The sequence below is a fragment of the Solanum lycopersicum genome, chromosome 8 (assembly GCF_036512215.1).
Source record: "Solanum lycopersicum chromosome 8, SLM_r2.1".
Taxonomy (NCBI): domain Eukaryota; kingdom Viridiplantae; phylum Streptophyta; class Magnoliopsida; order Solanales; family Solanaceae; genus Solanum; species Solanum lycopersicum.
This window is the reverse complement of record NC_090807.1, coordinates 46185607-46206340: the sequence shown is the minus strand read 5'-3', so window position 1 is coordinate 46206340 and position 20734 is coordinate 46185607. Positions and strand designations below refer to the sequence as shown.

At 34.7% G+C, this 20734-nt stretch overlaps 2 protein-coding genes across 6 annotated transcripts; one reads left to right on the top strand and one right to left on the bottom strand.

The window, feature by feature from the left end:
* Positions 1 to 2230: 2230 nt before the first annotated feature.
* LOC101256994 (uncharacterized) lies at positions 2231 to 6349 on the bottom strand. 5 transcript variants are annotated; one of them, XR_742738.4, is made up of 4 exons: positions 5932 to 6293; positions 4353 to 4757; positions 4148 to 4243; positions 2231 to 2526 (listed from the first exon to the last, which is right to left on the bottom strand). XR_742738.4 is itself a non-coding variant. In XM_004244973.5 (3 exons), the coding sequence occupies exons 2-3, from the start codon at positions 4669 to 4671 to the stop codon at positions 2519 to 2521; spliced, it is 327 nt and encodes a 108-aa protein (XP_004245021.1). In that variant the 5' UTR covers positions 4672 to 4757; positions 5932 to 6349; the 3' UTR covers positions 2231 to 2518. The 5 variants fall into 5 exon arrangements, 1 of the variants encoding a protein (XP_004245021.1); XR_742737.4 differs by lacking the exon at positions 2231 to 2526 and adding an exon at positions 3647 to 4061 and having other exon boundaries at positions 5932 to 6316; XR_003247885.2 differs by lacking the exon at positions 2231 to 2526 and adding an exon at positions 3647 to 4058 and having other exon boundaries at positions 5932 to 6298.
* A 2508-nt stretch (positions 6350 to 8857) lies between these two features.
* LOC101256695 (uncharacterized) lies at positions 8858 to 12514 on the top strand. The gene is made up of 3 exons (XM_004244971.5): positions 8858 to 9754; positions 10340 to 10612; positions 11485 to 12514. The coding sequence occupies exons 1-3, from the start codon at positions 9293 to 9295 to the stop codon at positions 12424 to 12426; spliced, it is 1677 nt and encodes a 558-aa protein (XP_004245019.1). The 5' UTR covers positions 8858 to 9292; the 3' UTR covers positions 12427 to 12514.
* Positions 12515 to 20734: the final 8220 nt, after the last annotated feature.

Here is a 20734-nt window from a genome sequence, read left to right as displayed (position 1 = left end):
AATCGGTGAATCTAGCACTCTGATACTAATTTGTCATAACTCAAAAGCCAAGGTCATGATGGCACACACCTGGAGAACCCCAAAATAGTGTTTAAGCCAAAAAATAACACATATGAGACTTCCAAAGGAAATTTATGCCACAACTAATAAGAAAACAATAAAGAGGATCTCGAACCCTGGTAGTATAAGTCTAAAGAGTATTTAATACATTTCTAGATTCTGAAATACATCTCAAGTCTTTGAAATGAAATGAAAGATTTTAAATGATATATGGAGACCAATGGAGATCCGGAAAGCATGATCTCACCTTAATTCTGAAAGAGAAGAAACATGTTATATCCATTAAACTGCTACGAAGATCACCCTGACTAAGATCTGCATCAAAAGGATAACATAAGTAGGGGGCCAGTACAATCCACATATACTCAATAGGTTAGACCAACTGAGCAAGGGTAACTAATCTGAATCATGAAATAAACTAAAAAAATATTTTCATCTACACGCAGAAGAGTCTGATTGTAACATCAGTCCCACCAATTTATATAACAATAGCACAAATAAAGTACATACAAAAGGATACAAATATACAAGTGACACAACACAACAAATATGGTCAATGTAACGTAATGAATGATAAGATGACGAAATGATGTGGTGGAACCAAGATCGTTGCATAACATGTTTTATACACATTATCGGGCTTTAGCTTCAAGACAAGGACTCATGGTGGACTTCCAGTCCATAAACCAATCTCATAATTTTTGTTCTCATCAACTTTCCACTTAGATCGTGATTAAGGATATAAGTAAGATGACATATTTTCTTCCTCAAAAATACAATTTCTCCACTTCCTCATATTCCCATGAATGATAATATGTTGAATGAGGTTGAATGCATCACAACACATACAACACAAATACTACACAAAAAAATTAGTGCTTAGCGCGGACAAAATTTGTCACAAATATCTTCTTCCGTCGCTATTTTGGTTAACCGATGAAATAGCTATGGAATTTCATTCGTCGGCATAATGCACGTAGCTAACCATTTAGCAACAAAATAATAAATTCCTCGTAGGTTTAGCGACGGATGCACGATGGGTCTCTTCCGTTGTTAAAACTAACGACCAAAAATACTGTTGATATATTTGGACTTTTTGTCGCAAATTTTGTATGTTATTTCGTCGTGTGATTGTATTGACGACCAAAATTTTGTCGCTAATTTCGTCCCTATAACTTTTCTACATTCCTACCTCTATTTAGCGGCGAAAATGTTATCGTAAATCCGTCGCAAATTCTGTCACCGTTACTTCTTATACATTTCTACCTTCTTATAGCGAGAAAAATATTGTACAAATCTGTCATTATTTCCGTCGTCATTACGTTTTATACATTTCTATTTTTTTCTAGCGACGAAAATAATATCACAAATTCATCGCAAAATTTCAGTCATTACTTTTAATAGCATCAGTGACAAAAATATTATCCCAAAATTATATTCAAACAATTATTATAAAGTTGCAAAATTAAAATTCATCGAAACTTATATTCTACCGATCCAAAACACAAAAAAAAATGACAGTGTATAACCAAGTTTAAAACAACCCCAATGATTATTTTAAAACAAAAATAATATCAAGCCAACAAAACTAAGAGAGATGGGAGAACCACAATCTTCATTAGAAAGTGATGCATTGGCGTCATCAATATTAGCAGGAGTGAGAAGACGGGTGTCATAGGAGTGTTTAGCTGAGTTGAGGTCGAAGGAATCAATCCACGTACGAGGAAGCATGTGACAGTCAAAGAACGAATCAACCGCGTCATAAAGTCATCCAAATTTTCTGTTGTATATGGTATCGAGGATGAAACATTAGATTAGAAGCTGAAGCACCAAAATTCTTACCGTAAAATGATTTTACTTGTGATCTAAGACCATATATCCTTTTTTTTTCCCTCCTGCGGCTTGATAATATGCTTGGATTTCATCAACATTAGATTAAATTTGTAATATTTATTAAAACTAGTTTATGCCGATATTTTAGATAACTTTTTATTTGCAAATTCAGGTTTATGTTACTCTCTTTTTTAACCCACAGAGAGTGCACAACTTGAACTATTTACTGTGACATATATATATATATATATATATATATATATATATATATATATATATATGAAGACCAGACTATGTCAAGTTCCTTCAGAAACATAAAAATTGTTGGCACCTATTGTGAGCAATTCAACTATTATGATGTCCAAACAATAAGTAGTTGTACACACAACATATATAGCTATAATTCTTTGGTTACAAAAGTGGGGAAAATAGAGGACACTGTTAACTGAAAAAATAAAACGATTTACATAAATTTTTCACCAATGAATATATAAAGTGAATGTAATTGTAAAATTTTGGACTAACATGTACAATTCGAGCTTATTCACCAATAATTGATTTTCCATCATGACCATGTGTATGGACATGCAAATATAGCTCACTTGGTGTTGGCTCTCGGCACTTTTCAATAGCCTATACAAGGAAAAAATTAAAAGCATATGAAAATGTGAAAATACATGGGATATAAAAACGGTTAATGGCAGGTCTCTTTCAATAACCCAATATACTTATTCCTAGTATCTTTAGCCTCAAACAATCTAAAATACTTGGGAAACTTCAAAACCACAGAAAACTCAAAATCATCAGACAATCAAAAATTTTCCTCCGGATGTGCCCATTGTAGAAGCAGTACTACCCCTATAACTGATGACAGAAAAAAATAATATGTTTCATTTTCAGCTATACTTGATGAAATTTTGAATGGATCTACACAACTTCAGATACGAGAATCATTTTCAGCAGACTATTTTTTTTGTTAAGAGCCAGATGAAGAGCAACCCCCTTCATACAAGTAGTCGAACTTAAAAGAATTATATGTAGCACATATTCATGTATATAAACACACTGCCTTATCAAAAAGACACACACACACTCAATCTTAACTCCTAAGTTTCAAATTGACATATAAGTGGCAATGTGTCATAATTAAAAATTTATTATTAGAGCAATCTTCATAATTTTTTTGTTTACATTCAAGCCCTTGAAAGGGACTAAAGAATAAAATAAACTTGTTGTCTATTACTTTATCTTCCCCTCTTTCTTTCCTTTCTTATTAACCAAATACCTCGATAGTAGGAATAAGATGATTTGTAGTTCACTTGGTAGCCAACCTATTATAGATACAATTGTAAAGCTAAATCAAAAAATTCACAACCTCGACGCAGTTTCATTTCCTAACTGTTCTTCCATCATTTCATACAAATCGTACTAATTAATCCAAAAATTTGAAAAGAAGAAAAAATCAATCACTGAAAGACAAAGCACAATCCTGTTCTAAATGGCTTAAAATCTAAAGAATCATTCAATATTTATCAACAAAGAAACATTTTTGGCTGTGGCAGAGAGTTGTCTTGATGAGAATGATTCTCTGGTAGCAATCAAGGTAGGACTGTTGTTACAGTTGATTAACTAGCAAATTAATTTGAGCCTTATTTTCTAGGCTATTAATCTATTTTTTTTATGAAGGTTTACCTGTAGTTATCGTTTTTTAATTCTCAAGATCAAATATCAAAGCTGAAAATTGGTTGAACAATTGTAGGAAATGCATCAATAATATGATGATATATCTCAATGTTACAAAGAGAAGGCTCAAATGCAAGAACTGTCTGTTCTTTCCCATGAAAGTATTAAGGAGGAAGCATTTTCTAGTCTCGAATTGTGGGATTGCAAACTTAATACAAAGGCACTTCAGCGATCCGAAGGGTTAAGATCACACATATAAAATAGATTTATGTTTTGACCGCCACACTGATTTTTTGAGTTCATTTTTTAACTTTTCAATAACCTTGGGATCTTTTCAAAGTCTCAACCGACTTTTCCATGTTTCTTTCGGAACATATCTTGGCCGAACTGCATCTATCTTTTTTTAAGCAAGAAATCAGTGTTCCTTCTCGCAACTTTAGTATCTTCACTTCACTATCAATGGAAGGATCCCAACAAAATTCCTTCTAAAATAATTTTATAAGTAAACAACATTAGTATTTAACCTTCAAAAGTGATATAATATGTTTTATTAAAATGGTGACATATATACCTCGAATTCTCTGAGATAAAAATCTTTTATTTCTTGTGAGACACTTTTCAATTAATTCCATTAGGATCAAGTTTACTCTTGAAAGACTCCCCTATCCTGTTAGAGCAAATATTTGATGGTTCCAAAATGACAAAAATATATTATATGAAGTCTATCATGAAGAAATTACAGTATATTAATAACAATAGTGCAAGTATAAACTTACGCGAAGGAAAAACAAGTGTCCGCTGTCCAGAATTATTATTACTCTCACCTTCACCTATTGTGTTGTTCCGGCTAGATGTAGGCACCTCCCCTATCACATTTCTTTGAGTAGATGCACTTTCGCGTATTCCATTGCTCTGATTAGATATTACATGACGTGTTTCAAAATGAACAGATGGAGTACTACCATGAGCTGTTGTTTGAGCAGGAGGCGAATTAGTAGGAGCTAATGTTTGATTTTGGTTGACATAATCTGGTCCAGCAGAAGAATTGATACCACCTTGTTGAGAATTAGTTATGAGAATTGGAACAGTAGGCATATAAACTCTAGTTGTGCTACCTCGACCTGTAATTGAGGTCTTGCTTGCACGAGTTGTGTTACCTCGACCTCTGCCTCACTTCATGCCTACAAGAAAAATAACTTCAAGTATGCATAAGCCTATACATTTCCAAAGAAAAGAAGGAAAAGAAAAAAAAAACTTATCCAACTGGAGTAGCTACATTGCAGATCATTACACTGCAACTTGCAATCACAATACTTCTGTTAACCCAAGTGGAGTAGCTAAGCAGCAAGCAACTAATAGTCACCCTCTACTTCTCTCGGACTTTCTTTTCTCTCAGTGCTTTAGTTTATGCAGCACTTATTCAGTGTTGATAGTCCAGTACTTAAGTCTACGGTTTTTTTTATGGAAAGTCATATTTTTTAGGGAAAAATTCAAAATCAAAAGTACACTAGAAAAACTAACAAATAGTTGATTGGAGACAAACATTGAATTTCATCAGAACTCAGGAAATCAGACCATCATTCAGTTACAATGAAGCCAACTGATCAGCAACTTCATATCCTACTGTACAACTAAAGCAAGAATGGATTCATATCTACTATTATATTGAGTATCTCAGGTAAAGTTATGGCTCTTTAATTATCATTAGCATGATCAATACCAACTCTAATGTTACTTGACAAGTAGATCATATCAGCAGGGACATCAATTACTTGAAGATTCAAGAAAACTACACCTTTGGAAAGTGAAAAACATTGTTGATGGTCTTACCATTTTGGGAGAAAACACAAAGCAGAATACAATCTTCACACAGGATGTGAATCTTCCTTTGAGAATTTAAAACTAGTTGAAGAATGATATTCTCAAATACCTAACTTTCATACTCAGAGCACAAAAAAAAATTGCATGATTAACAAAATAGTTTGCTAATATTGGAATTGACATATAACGAAATATTACAACATCATAAAGCATTATGTTTAGTATGATTCACTAGGCAGAAATTTGCATCCAAAACATAGTCTATAAACCAAAGTTACTGAAGATACAATAGCACATTTCTAACAATTTATTGTACCTTGACTAAAACAGAAAAAGAGCATTTTTACCCACAATAAAAATAAAAAAAAATAGATCCTTCAACAAGATAAATATAAATGCAAAAATTAGGATAGATAATAGGTACTTTATTGTCACCATAACTATAAAATCAGAAAAAGGTGATCAAGAGTACTATAGATGAACCAGAGATGAAATAACCACAAAATTTTAGACATTAATAGAAACTATTGTTACCTTTTGATGAACCAACAACAATAAAACAAGCTTTCCATATAGCAACGAGTAGAAACGATCTGCAAAGAGGAAGATGAGCTCGATCGGAATTTCTTCCTAGAGTGAAACACACAACGACCAACAAAGAGGAAGATGATCTTGATCGATTCTCTTCCCACAGATAGCCTGCTCTGTATGTGTAGCAATGAGCAGCAAAGAGAAAGAAAGTGAGTGAGTCAATTCGTGCCCTAGGAATATTTTGTGTAGCAATGAGCAGCAAAGAGGAAGAGAGTGAGTGATTAAATTTGTGTGAAAGGGTTTTGTGCCCTAGGAAATTTGTATTAAAAGATAACGATGCTTAATCTGTAACATTACCCACAAATAATTCGTCGATGATTCCGTCGCTAACACTTAAATGTAGTGATGAAAAGAAGTTTATGGTGAATTCCGTTGGCAATTATTTAATTTATTATAAAAAAAGTAGAGGCGTCAAATTTTAGCACCTAAATTTAGTGACGATTTATGTTTTTGTCGCTATTTTTTCATTAATTTAGGTTCCAATATATTATTCGATAATTTAGCGACCAATTTATATTTTCATAGCTAATTCGTCGTTATTTAGCGACGAAATATTGTTTGTCACTATAATTCGTTGCTAAATGTTGTTTTTTGTAGTGAAAGTCGTTATTAATTATAAAAAAAATTGAATACTATAAAGTTTTCAGACTCAGCAAGTCACGGAATACGTGTCAAATGATGGATAGTGGAAGAATCCATTTAAAATCAGTTTTTACCACTTCGAAAAGCATTTCTTTCATTTTAAAATATTTCAAAATCAATTTAAGCCCCTAATTCGGGAATCTCAATGCCAAATATAAGGATAAGTAACACGTCCCTCATTCGGGCAATTACTTACATATCACAAGTTTTCAGCAACAATTATTTATTTCACACGAGCCTCTACACGAGATAAACGTCACAAATAGACATCACACAAACTAAATAAGAATTTCAACAATTAACAACCGCTAAAACACATACTATAACTCATTTCATAGTTAGACTTCCTATGAAAAGATCACTTACTCATTTTAGTCTAAAAGAAGGACAACAAAACTTACCTCAAAACCCAAAACTTCACTCGTACAACTCTATCCAAGCATTTCCTCAACTACACGATCACCAAAATGATCCCCCCAACTATAAAGAATAGAAAGAGTTCATCAAAAGGAACTCAATGATACCCATTGATAGAATTAAAACTTGATAAATAAAAAATCACTTTGTACATCAAAAGGGTAAACTCAGATTATTATTTTTAGTTGAAAAAATATATTTTACAAGCCGATAGGGATTTGTGCTTAAAATCCAATTAAAAACAAGCAAGAATCGAGCTCCAAATCAAGAATTTACTAATTTCCAACTTAGTAGAGAAATCCCAAAACTCACTTTAAAATCAAAGTTAAAAAATATTTTTTCGAAGATACAAATTGATGAAATCAACAAAGGATTGATAGCGAAATCGTACCCACACAAATTTTTACAAAAGGCAGACAAGAAATTGCCTCCCAAAAGCTCTAAAAAATGAAAATGGTGGAAATGAATTTTTTTTGGAAAAATCATGAATTTTAGGTGTTGTCCATGTGAAAAATGGTCATCACGATCGCAAGCCACTAACTCTCGTGATTGCAATGGACACAAGGACACGAAGTTTCACTTCGCGATCGCAAGGCCCTTGTCCCTGGTCATGAAGGCTATGTAAGGCTTCATCGTGAACACGAGGCCCCACGGTTGAGATCGCGAGCGAAGGTCAACATGCCCTACATTAGAAACTGAAATCCAGCAACTCATCATAAGAAAAAATGCCTCTGAACGGATCCTGAAAAATCGTTCAGAGTTCGATAAAAATAAATTGGACATGATATCCTACTAAATTTGGCATCCCAAATTCAATGGAGTCATCAAATTTTTTAAAAGAGGTTAAATGATAAAATTACCCTCCTCCTGGATCATTTGTTAGGCTTAAAGCCCAACTTTTCATCTAAATGTCAAGGTCTCAAAAAACTTACCAATCACCTTACTAGTTCCGTGTCAATGTTTCGGATATGATAGAAGTGATACAATTCATCCGATGCTTGAAGCTATAAATGTTGACTTAAGTCAACCATACCAAGAATTGTCAACTCAAAAGGGTCAAAATCACCAAAACCACTCAAACACCACACTAACCATTCCGCAACACAAACAAGCATGTAAACACTAGCGGGAGGGCAAAATAAGACATTATAAATAACTTTAAAATGAGAAATTATAAATAACTTATTATCAACAATTTGCATCCAAATTTATCAGGTAATTAATTTGATGTCCAAGATTTATTATTCATTTAATAATATCTAGGGGTTTACACGTATGTATGCAAGACATGAAAGTTGTTATCGTTGTTTTTAATACATGTGTGTTATTTTTATATTCAAAATGTTTAAAATAATATTTTTTTATAATTTGACAATGTCTCACAAAACATATTTTTAATTAAGAACAACAAAATTTAAAAACTTTTGTTCAACCAACTAGAATATATAATAAATTAAAATAAAAAATATTATAAAAATATAACAATAGAACTAAACGACCCCTTAGAACACCAATTTAATTTAACACGTTCAGAAAAGAGACGAAGACGTGAAAGAAAAAGAGTGGGAATGGGATGGAACAAAAAACAAAAACAAATAATATGCATTCCTCATTTTATTTTATTTTTAGACGAATATTCCAAATTTATGAGATGATTTGGTATACACGCGTACTCCCCACGTGTTGAAATTCCTTTCCCGCGTTAACGTGTTCCTTCTTCATTGGTTTAATGACACCACACCTCTCCTTTTCTTAATTTACTACTCCTTTGTCCCATTGTTTAATTAGGCCCCAAGTTTAAGAAAAAAAAAGTGAATACTTTTAGAAAGTGTGGCAAAAGTTTACGATGTTGTAAATCATTTTGATTGAAAATAAAATATATATTTTATAATTAAATTATTAATTAAAATAGAAATATATTATTATTTTTGAAAAAAGTAAGTTACAAAAATTAAGATAGAGAAAGTACATTATTTGTTTCATTTTGTATGTGCAGCGTTTGACTTTATGATTTTATAATTAAAAATTATTTTGCTAAGAATAAAATAATTATTATTTTAAATTATAGCAAAATGATATATTTTAAAAAATTAAATGAAAAATGTATAAATAGAAGGGAGGGATTAGATTTTATCATTTCCTTCTTTCCTCTGTTTTATTGCTTATTAGGAAACTATAATATATATATATATATATATATATATATATACACATATTTATTTCTGTCTTTTTTTAAAAAAAAGAAATGGCGGTGACTAGGAAATATAAGGTGAAAATCAGGCCATTGAAGGTAGAATTAGAAGTTGATGATTTCGATAAAGAAAATGAAGAATCAAGAAAGGTGAAGATGATGACAATAGAGGTGAAGTGGAAAGGAGAATCGAAGTTTGGTTTAGTCCAATTTTATAAATATAAGAAAGATTTCACAAGTCGGAGATTTATGAAAGATAATTGTGTTAAATGGGATAATGATGCAGATGAGTTTGAGAATGTTTGTTGTTTTACAGAGAATCAGAGTCTGAAGAAATACTCGGCCTGGGATGTTACGTTTAATGTTTTGTATGCAACTAATTTCCAGAAAATGATGTTGATTGGGAAAGTGGTAGTTAATGTAGCTGAATTGGGTGCAAGAAGAATGTGTTTTGTACAAGAGAAGGTTCCCATAACTTTAAATATTGGTAAAACTTCCATATCAGCTATGCTACATGTAAGTTTCATATCATCTTCTTCTTCATTATCTACATCAATTCAAAAATCTATTCTAGTGCGATTGATCAACCTCTTAGCTTACAACTTCAACCTCAACAATTACTTCTTTCTCCTGACACGTTTCGTTTTTTCCACAATCGAAATTCAATTTTTCGATTATTTCTTAGGACAAAATTACTTAAAATGTGTAATCAAAGTACGTGTGCTCACACGATTTCACAATAGAATTAGTTTTATTTTCATAATTCATCAAACTTTTAAGCTTTTTTTTTTTTTTGACAAGTCAAATATTTGAGCCTAATTATGAACAAATGTTGCTGTGGATTTACTAGTCTTATATATTTTTAATAAACTAAGCAAAAGTGAACAGCTAAATTTAGCTGACTAATTCCGTTGAGCGTGATAATGTAATCAGTTATTTATGTTTTCCAATGAACATAGTTTTCTAGAAAATAAATAAATCATGTCATCGTGTGAAAAGGAATTTTTAAATAAATACAAGGAGGCCTTGTTGTATTTTTAATTATCCATCTGTTGTGATGATTAATATTTTTCTGACTTTGTCAAATTTAAATAACTCCAGGTCAACATAACATTTGGTGAGATCAAAGACTCGGTAGAGTCGAGACAGCTGAAATGGTTATCAAAGAGTAGTAGCGTATGTGAGAGAAAGTTGGATGAATCATCTACATTTGAAGCAGAGGTACCCAAGGGGATTGAGTCGAGCTCACAAACTCAACCTGACTTAGTCAAGAAAGTTGGGTGGTTCTCTTGGAAGAGAAGGCGATTAAGTCGAGAAGAAGCATTGATTAACAGGAGTTGTAGCTTTGGTGTTGAGTCGCCACTCAATCAACAGGTACATTTACAAAAACACATTAAGGACTCAGTCCTATATTTGTTTAATTTAATAGCTTGGTCAAAAAGGGATTTGGTTCAACTATAATTTATTTATTCTCATTACTTACAATAATTGGAATGATAATAATACATATGAATAATAGTAATAAGAAGAAGAATGGTACAAATTCAATTTTGGCAACTTTGTCTTGAAACGTTTCTGCAATTTAATATTACAATCAAACAAGTTTGAGATGGATAAAAGTTAGGCGAAAACAAAGTTACAGGTCTTGGAAATTGCCAATTTAGAAAGAAGATCAATGATCCCATGCTGTCCAAAGTTGGGCAAAAAACAAATGTACAGGATAAGTTGGCAAGTCGATGTCTTCCAAGATTGATTTTGTCCAAATATATGTGTTGTCATTATCGTCTATTATATATATAAAAATAAGTCGGAACAAGTCAAGGTCATATTTCACAAAAAATAAATAGTTGAACATCTTTGGTTGTGAGCTGTATATTCATCTGAACTTTTGGCTCTTTGTTGTAGGCTATGTCATAAAGAATGACATACTTTCTTTTTTAGTTTGTTTAAAAAAGAATGATCTTTTTCCTTTTATGGTAATACTATAATGTCAACTTTCACGTGACATGTTTCACATAACAAAATTGAAGGACATTTTTGTATATTCGATAAAAATTTAATTTAAGATCACAAAATTGAAAAGTCATTTTAATTTTCTTAACTTTATGTAAAGTCGAACCAGGTAATTCTTTTTTAAAAGGATGGAATAATAATAATAAAAAAAAAAAAACAATGAGTCGATTCTGTGATGTTTAGGCTGGATAAAACTACATCCCTTCTGATACTTGTGCATTTTTCACTAACAGAATGTAGAGAAGCCTGGCCCTTGTGGTGCTGAATCAAGGGACCAAAATGAAGGCAGCAGAAAAAAGCCTGATTGGGAAGTTACAGAACTACAGAGTAGGGATAGGCAAACGAAGCTCAAAACCGATGTCTTCTTTGCATCTTTCGACCAATGTAGCGACAAGGCTGCTGGAGAGAGTGCATGCACAGCACTAGTAGTTGTTTTCTCCCATTGGCTGCAATCAAATAGAGATGCAATGCCCACGAGATCAGAATTTGATTACCTCATACTACATGGTTCTAGCGAATGGAGAAAGCTATGCCAAAATGATACTTACATCAATGATTTCCCAAACAAGCACTTTGATTTAGAGACTGTTCTGCATGCTGGTATTCGACCTATATACATCTCGCATGATCAATCATTTGTTGGATTCTTCAGCCCGGAGAAATTTGACTCATTACAAGGGGTAATGTCATTTGATCAAATATGGGACAAGATTAGTAGTGTCACTGCAGATGGTATTGAATTTGAACCTAAAGTTTATATCATAAGTTGGAACGACCATTTCTTCATATTGAAGGTGGAAGCAAATGCTTATTACATTATTGATACATTGGGAGAAAGGCTATATGAGGGTTGCAGCAATGCATATATTTTAAGGTTTGACGATAACAGTATGATATATGAGAATATTGTTGCAGAAGAAGAGAAGTCACAGAAAAATGATAAGGAAGAGATGATATGGAAGGGGAAAGAATGCTGCAGAGAATTCATCAAGAGATTTCTCGCGGCTATCCCTCTAAAGGAAGTGGAGGAGCAAGAGAAAAAGGAGACAGTTTCTTATGTCTCGCTTCATCATCGTTTGCAGATAGAGTTCAACTTGAGCTATTTGTTGTCTTCTTCGTCATCGTCTTTGACATCATCACCTTTCTCTTCTTCTTCTACTACTTCTACACTTTAGGATATTGTACATTTAATTTTCCTAGTAGTGTGTATCTGTATTAAAAAACTGTAGGAAATATTGAAGGAAAAATAATATCTTTAGAAAATGCTCATGTTTATTATAGGCTAGTTAAGGTCAATTGAGATGATTACAATCATCAACTCCATCACTATTTATACTACTCAAAATAGAAAACCTAAAGTCTTGCACAAATAACTAAATACATGTATCACAATTTATTAGATACATGTACTACGAAATTCTAAAGAGACTTATTGAAAAACTAAGAGAATTTTGGAAGACTAAACATTGATGCATTAATTCCAACACTCCCCCTGAATGCATTTGCTTGATAACTCCAATGCGTTCTCGAACATAGCAAAATTTTTCTCTAGGAAGTGCTTTGGTGAAGCTGTCAGCAAGTTGTTCTCTTGTCTGACAATAATGCAACTGAATTTCACCTTTCTCTTATGCTTCTCGGATAAAATGATACTTGATGGAAATATGCTTTAAACTTTCATGGCTGACTGGATTTTTGGCAATTGCAATTGCTGATTTGTTATCACAATACAGAACAGTCCTTTTTTTTTGTTTTTCACCAATGTCTTCAAATATTCTCCTAAGCCAAATAGCTTGAGAAGTAGCCTTGGATGCTGAAACATATTCTGCTTCGGCAGTGGATTGAGAAACAACACTTTGCTTTTTTGATAACCAAGAACAAATACTTAATTCAAATAAGAAAACATAACCAGAAGTACTCTTCATGTCATCTATACTTCCAGCCCAATCACTATCAGAATAACCAATTAAGTTCAAATCTCCACCAAATTTGTACATTATCCCATAATCCATTGTTCCTTGCAAGTAGTGTAGAACACGCTTTGTAGTTCCAAAATGCATTTGGCTTGGTTCTTACATGAATCTGGATAACAAACTAGCAGCAAACATAATATCTGGCCTTGTTGAAGTAAGATATAGAAAACTTTCAATCAAACTCCTATAAAGTGAGCTATTAACTTTTTTTTCTCCATCATTTTTTCTAAACTTCTCATTTGTTGCTAATGGTATTGTAACAATCCTACAAAAATCGAATAGATAAATACTTAATGTGATTTAATTATTATTTAAATATCTAAAATTTTAAGGGCATAATGGTCATTTCACGTATGAATTAAAATAAATCAGATTTGTGTAAATTTAGTTAAATCCTATGTTGACTAAGTCTAGAATTAAAACTCCTAAATCTATGCTAACACTCTCCTAATCACGTTTATCACCTCTCCACGTTCAAATAAGAACTCTCTTGTACTCTCTGCCAAGAATAACGTGAAGAACAGAAAGTTTAACCAAGTTTCTTCAAACTTGAAGAACTCACATGAAATTTTAAGAAAAATAAAGTAACCAAAATGTAAAGGCAAGGAGAAGATTTTGGGCAGCAACTTCACGTTTGATCAAGCAAATTAAGATATCGGTTTCTCTCCTGGAATTCTTTCTCCAAGAGTATTTTCCTTCGAACGATTCTCAAGTCTTAAAAACTAAGGTTGTTTCCCTTTGTATGTCCTTATCATTAGCTTCCAAACGAATACGTAGGATGGGTATGTTGTGCTGCTAGATTTAGGTATGAATGATGTATTTATATTAATTGTGGACATGTTTATGTGATGGAAATTGTAAAAGAAAAAAAAACAATATTCAAAGTATGATCGAAAAATTGGTGTGTGTGTATTCATGTGGGCTGTGGCTTTGGCCACTGTTTTGGGGTTGTATGAATCATGTATTTCTTGTGAATTTTATGTGTACAATGTGATGTTCATTACCATGAGTATGGTGGATTGAAATAACCACCTTTTAGACAAATAAACTTATGAACAATGTGACTAAAAATGAGTTGAATAATGACAAGAAATTTCTAGATTTCGATACTCTATGAAAATGTTGAAATCTTGGTTTTAAAAAGTGAATATTAAATAAATGAGGTCAATGAGAATTGAACCCAAGACCTCACAGGTTAAGATGGATGGAAAAAAGAAAAAAAAAAGAAGGGGCTAAGAGGAATCGAACCCCTTAGCTACTGGTTTCGTTTGAAAAAAAAAAGAAACAGGGCTGGGGGGAATCGAACCCTTGGCCCCTGTCTTGCGCGAGAAAAAGGAAAAGAAAATGGGGCTGGGCGGATCCAACTCGCGACCTGGAGGAAAGAGGAGGAGGAAATTAATTCAGCAAACAAATGGGAGGCGTGGGATTCGAACCCATGACCTCCAGCTACGCGGGAAAGAAAAAAAAGAGATGTGTGGCGTGGGGATCGAACCCATGACCTCAGTGCTGAAGGGAGAAGCAAAATAATAAGGAAATAAAGCGAGGCTGTGGGGATTCGATCCCACAACCTCACTCTTGCTCGCCCCATTTAAATAAAATAAAGATAGAGGGGTTGTGTGGGTTCGAACCCACCACATCACAGCCTCCTCAGCGAAAATAAATTAAAAAGGGGGGGGGGATATAAGGGGAGCTGTGGGGTTCGAACCCACAACCTCCCTATTGTAGCGAATTTAACTCTAAAAATCAATGGGGTTGTGGGGGGCTCGAACCCCCAACCTTTCATGTAGATGTTGAGATTTAACTTAAAATTCTAATTAAATTAGAAAATTAATCCCTTCATGTAAATGTTGAGATTTGATTTAGAATTCTAATTAAAATAGAAAATTAATCCCTTCATGTAAATGTTGAGATTTAATTTAGAATTCTAATTAAAATAGAAATTTGATCCCTTCATAAAAATGTTGAAATTTCATTTAGAATTCTAATTAAAATAGAAAAATTAATCCCTTCATGTAAATGATGGGATTTAATTTAGAATTCTAATTAAAATAGAAAATTAATCATATCATGTAAATGTTGAGATTTAATTTAGAGTTCTAAAGTTATGAAAATTAGAAATAAAATCAATGAAAAATATAAATGATATCCAAGTGGTTCAAGATTTGGGTTTCTGTGCCCAAACTTCCGTATTGATACATAAGTTATACGTGAATAAAAAATATCCAAGAGTAATGCCATCTACTTACATCAAAAATCAAGATCTTGGCATATATACAAGATACATAAGTCTTGTAATAGATAATCTAAAGAAAGTAAGAATCACTTAGCGAACTATGAATAAAACCCCATTGCTTGTATGTATAGACACATAAGTCTAACATACGTTCAAAAATAAAGTGAACCTAAGATGTACATAATGAAATGATGAACCTTAGGAGAGTTAAGTACGAGTGTAAGATACACTAAATGGCCAAGTGCATTGGCATATGATGAGATGAACTATGAAATGAAGAAATGAACATTCACGTAATAAGAGGTGAGTAACTATGAATAACAAAGGTGTTAGTAATGAAGATTGTGGTGACAATCATGATGTGAGGATAATGTATATGATGAGAGCAATCTCAAATGAGCCTAAGTAAATGTTACTAATATGTACTCACCAATGAGAGTGTAAGATAATGAAGAGACCAGTCTCTATGAACACTCTAATGAAAATATTGAGTTTAAAATACTTAATACTAATGATGAGATGAGAAAATAATCTAATGAGTTATGTTGTCCTCATACTATAAGTCAACTTTCATGATGTATGAGTTGAATGTAATGGAACTTTATACTAAGCACCGATAGGCTAGTTATGAGCGGTGATGCCTTCTTTCGGGAAGGGCGAAGGTTCAAGTAATTCTCATGAGATGAGACTGTCCGGCTTGCCTGGTATGGGTCTCCATACATCTCCCAGTCTTTGGACCTATACTGCCAATATAGGGATCTGGCGGGGTTAAATTCCCATATACGCTAGCATGTTATTGATTCACTTAGACTGGATTTCATGATGCTCACATGATCTATGTCGTTTAAAGTTAAAGTTCCCAATGAATGAATAAGGTCAGCCTCAAATGGATCATATAAAGAGATAATGATACCGAAGGTGTTAGTATAGGATAATCAGGAGGTGAGCTAAATTCAGGTAATGACATTAGGTTATTCCTGGTCATAACACAACAAACACGATAAAAGTCTTAAACTACATCCTAGGTATAGTTGGTGTTCACACTGGCCTATGAATGAACTAAAATGAAATACGTATGAATAAGTGAAGCAGACTCTTTGTTATCTATAGAAGGCTTCCTAGTTGAGGTCCCATATGTTGAGCTCTCATTTTGGAGAAGTCTTAATGTCAAGTCCATGATAACAAGGTCTCATGGCATATGAATTAATAATATGAAAGAAGTTATGTGTTATATGTTATGTGCTATGATATGTCCTATATGAAGATGTTATGTGTTGTGTGCAATTTGATAATGATAATGATGCATGTTACTCTCATGGCATAACTTTCCTAATCTCAATGTGGCAAGTCTACTAACTTGACTTCCGAAAATCATGTCTCTAGGAAAGAGCTATTCTTTCTCATGCATGTCTTTGGTGTGTGCATGCATATACCCATACTTAGTACAAGTATGTAGTAATTCCATACAAACATCTACTTTTAGGTGTAGGCACAGGTGGGCGGTAGAGCTACAGGTTTGTTGTTGCAGCTATTCGGACGTCAGCATTCATCTGGAGTTTGGTAGGTCCTCATGCTTTCGAGGATGCTACTGTTTTACATTCTAGAGTAGTTTTAGAGTTAAGCTAGTGGAACATGTTTCACTAGCGTTTATTTCCTGTTTTGGTTTAGACTTTGTATTGGTGCTATTTTGGCCATTATACAATTAATACTTAATGAATTATTTCTTTCAGTTGCTTATACCTTTAATGTTAGACGGTTGATGATGAACGATTATGAAATGTTAAGAATGTTTAGAAAGTATGTTTAAAGGATCAAAAGTTCAAAATTTTTCGCTAAAATTAACCTATGTAAAGTAAAGATGACGTAAGTAGGCTTGTTTGCGACCTCTGAGAGGTCAACGATGCCGGTCTCGTCTGGGGTCTAGATTTCAATCGTGACAAAGTTGGTATCAGAGCCCTAGGTTAAATTTCTAGAATAATGAGTTCACATCAACCACATTGAGTAGTTTCTATGTCATAGTAGTGAAGTGCACCACTATCCTGGATTAGAGACTGCATGATGCGTAGAATTTTTTTTCCTTTTTCTGATCTTATTATGCTTTTCCTAATGTCTGAGTTCTTGGTGTTATGAATGTGTCTAACATCAATCGTTGTTGTTCTCAGAGAATGAAAACTTGGATAACTAAGGGTTTGAGGAGGGGAGGAGTAGCTGCTAGGGGTAATCAGAATCCACCCCAGGCTCCAGCAGAAGGAGTGTCCATGCCAATTAACCCAACTGGGTTGACTGATGCTGAGGTGAGGGCATCTCTAGCCCATATGGCACATGCCATCACGATGCAGGCTCAGGCTATGACTGCCCAAGTCAACAGACAGGATGTTCATAAGGAGAACCCACCGGTTCGCAGCATGGCTAATAGACTGCGAGATTTCACGAGGATGAATCCTCCTATATTCACAAGGGCTAAGACATCAGATGATCCTCAAGAGTTTGTAGACGAGGTGCGTAAGATCCTGGTGGCTATGGGAGCCCCTGATATTGAGAAGGCTGAGCTGGCTTCCTACCAGCTCAAGGATGTTGCAAAAACTTAGTGCAAGATGTGGCAAGATAGACGTGTCTTAGGTGGAGCGGCAGTCACATGGAAGTGTTCAAGACAACATTTCTGGAGAGATTCTTTCCTAGAGAGATGAGGGAGGCCAAGGTTGAGGAGTTCATCAACCTTAAACAAGACTCTATGACGGTCAGGGAGTATTCCCTGAAGTTTGTTAAACTATCAAGGTATGCTACTTCCCTGGTTTCTAACAGCAGGGATGAGATGAGAAGGTTTCTCAAAAGGAATCAATGGAGACCTGACGGAGGAGTGTCGATCTGCGATGATCCATGATAATATGGATCTTTCCACGTTGATAGTGCATGTCCATCAAGTAAAGGAAAGCCAAATAAAGAGAGGTGTTCGTGATGTAAGGAGGCCTAGGCCTCAAGATCAGGCAGGTCCCAGCCATGGAGGCTATAGAAACAATTTTTGCGTCCGTGGGCAACCTAGGTTTAAGAAGGGGCAATAGAGTTCTGGGAATTCTAACTCTCAGAGGAGTACAACACATAGAGGAGGCAGACCTAAACCCAAGAGGGGCAATGGAGGTGAGATGCAGCGTCCTAAGAAGCAATGTGCTAAGTGTGGCCGAGCTCATAGTGGAGAGTACATACAGGGAACTAATGTCTGCTTCGGTTGTGGTAAGAGTGGACATATGGTCAGAGACTGTCCACAGAACAGAGGTCAGGTTGGAGGTATTGCTCAGTCTAGGCCTAACCCATAGAGTGCAGCAACAGTCGAGCCTCTCCAGAGGAACAGATTCTACGCCCTGAAAGGCAGGAGGGGCAAGAGAAGTCCGCTAATGTGGTCAAAGGTATGATGCAAGTATTCTCAACTTTTTTTTATGCTTTACTCAATCCAGGGTCTAGGATTTCCTTTGTGACTTTTTTGGTTGCCCTTACTTTTGAAATACTACCTGAAGTTCTGCATGATCCTATAGTGGTTAGTCTTTAGGAGAAAATGTAAGAACTGATAGGGTATACAAAGATTTCCCGATAGTTGTAAGTGGTAATACTATGTGCGCAAACTTGATTAAGTTACCCATGCATAATTTTGATATTGTTCTTGGCATGGACTGGCTTCACAGTTGTTATGATTGCTTTGACTGTCATAGTAGAGTGGTGAGATTTCGCTTCCCTGATGAAGAAGAGTTAGTCTGGGAGGGGTACAATTCGATTCTTCCTAATCCATTGATTTCAAATCTTAAGGCTAATAAAATGATGTCCAAGGGGTTATTATGTCATCTTGTGAGTGTTAATGATTTAAATCATGACATTCCTTCCATAGACTTAGTGCCCGTAGTGAATGAGTTCCTAGATATGTTTCCTGAAGATTTGCCTGGAGTCCCTCCCCTTCGAGAGATTGACTTTGGTAACGACTTATAATCCGATACTAACCCAATCTTAATTCCTCCTTATAGAATGGCTCCAGCAGAACTCAAAGAGTTGAAGCTGCAGTTATAAGATCTCACTGATAAGGGTTTCATTGAGCTGAGCATATCCCCTTGGGGCGCTCTAGTGTTGTTTGTAAATAAGAAAGATAGGACCCTTTGAATGTGTATCAATTATCGGCATCTCAACAAAGTCACTATAAAGAATAAGTATCCACTTCCCAGAATAGATGATTTGTTCGATCAACTTCAAGGGTCTAGTTTCTTCTCTAAGATTGATCTTCGTTCAGGGTATCATCAACTTAGGGTTAGGGATGGAGATGTGCCAAAGACAGCCTTCGTACCCGTTATGGTCATTATGAGTTCTTGGTTATGTCATTTGGTCTCACGAATGCACCTGCTACATTTATGGATCTCATGAACAGAGTTTTCTGTGAATACCTTGAATCCTTCATCATAGTATTCATTGATGACATTCTCATCTACTCTAAGACCAAGGAAGAGTATGAACAACATTTGAGACTAACCTTGCAGGTACTTAGACAACATCAGTTGTATGCCAAATTCAGCAAGTGGTGGATCCTGGTTGAGATGAGTGAACTTCCTGGGTCATGTTGTGTCCGATCAAGGTGTAGAGGTAGACCCAAGGAAGACTGAAGTTATTAAGAACTGGAAAAAGCCTCTTACTCCCACTGACATTCGTAGCTTTTTGGGATTGGCTGGTTACTATCGCAGGTTTGTAGAGGGCTTTTCTTCCATTGCTACCCCATTGACAGCTCTGACTAAGAAGAAAGCAAAGTTTGAATGGATGGAGACTTGTGAGAAGAGCTTCCAGGAGCTCAAGGACAGACTCACTTCAGCCTCGGTGCTTACTCTACCTAAGTGTGGTGAGAATTACTTGGTTTATTGTGATGCATCTAGGGTTGGTTTGGGATGTGTTCTTTTGCAGGCTGGTAAGATGATAGCCTATGCTTCCAGACAACTCAAGGTTCACGAAAGAATTATCCCACTCATGACTTGGAGTTGGCAGCTGTGGTGTTTGCATTGAAGCTGTGCAGGCATTATCTGTATGGAGTGCATGTGGATGTGTTCACGGATCATAAGAGTGTCCTGTACGTGTTCACATAGAGGGAGTTGAATCTACGTCAGCATAGATGGTTGGAGGTGTTGAAGGATTATGACATGAATGTGCACTACCATCTAGGTAAGGATAATGTTGTGGCTGATGCTTTGAGAAGGATGAGCATGGGGAGTACAGCGCACATTGAGGACGAGAAGAAGGAGTTGGCAAAAGAGGTACACA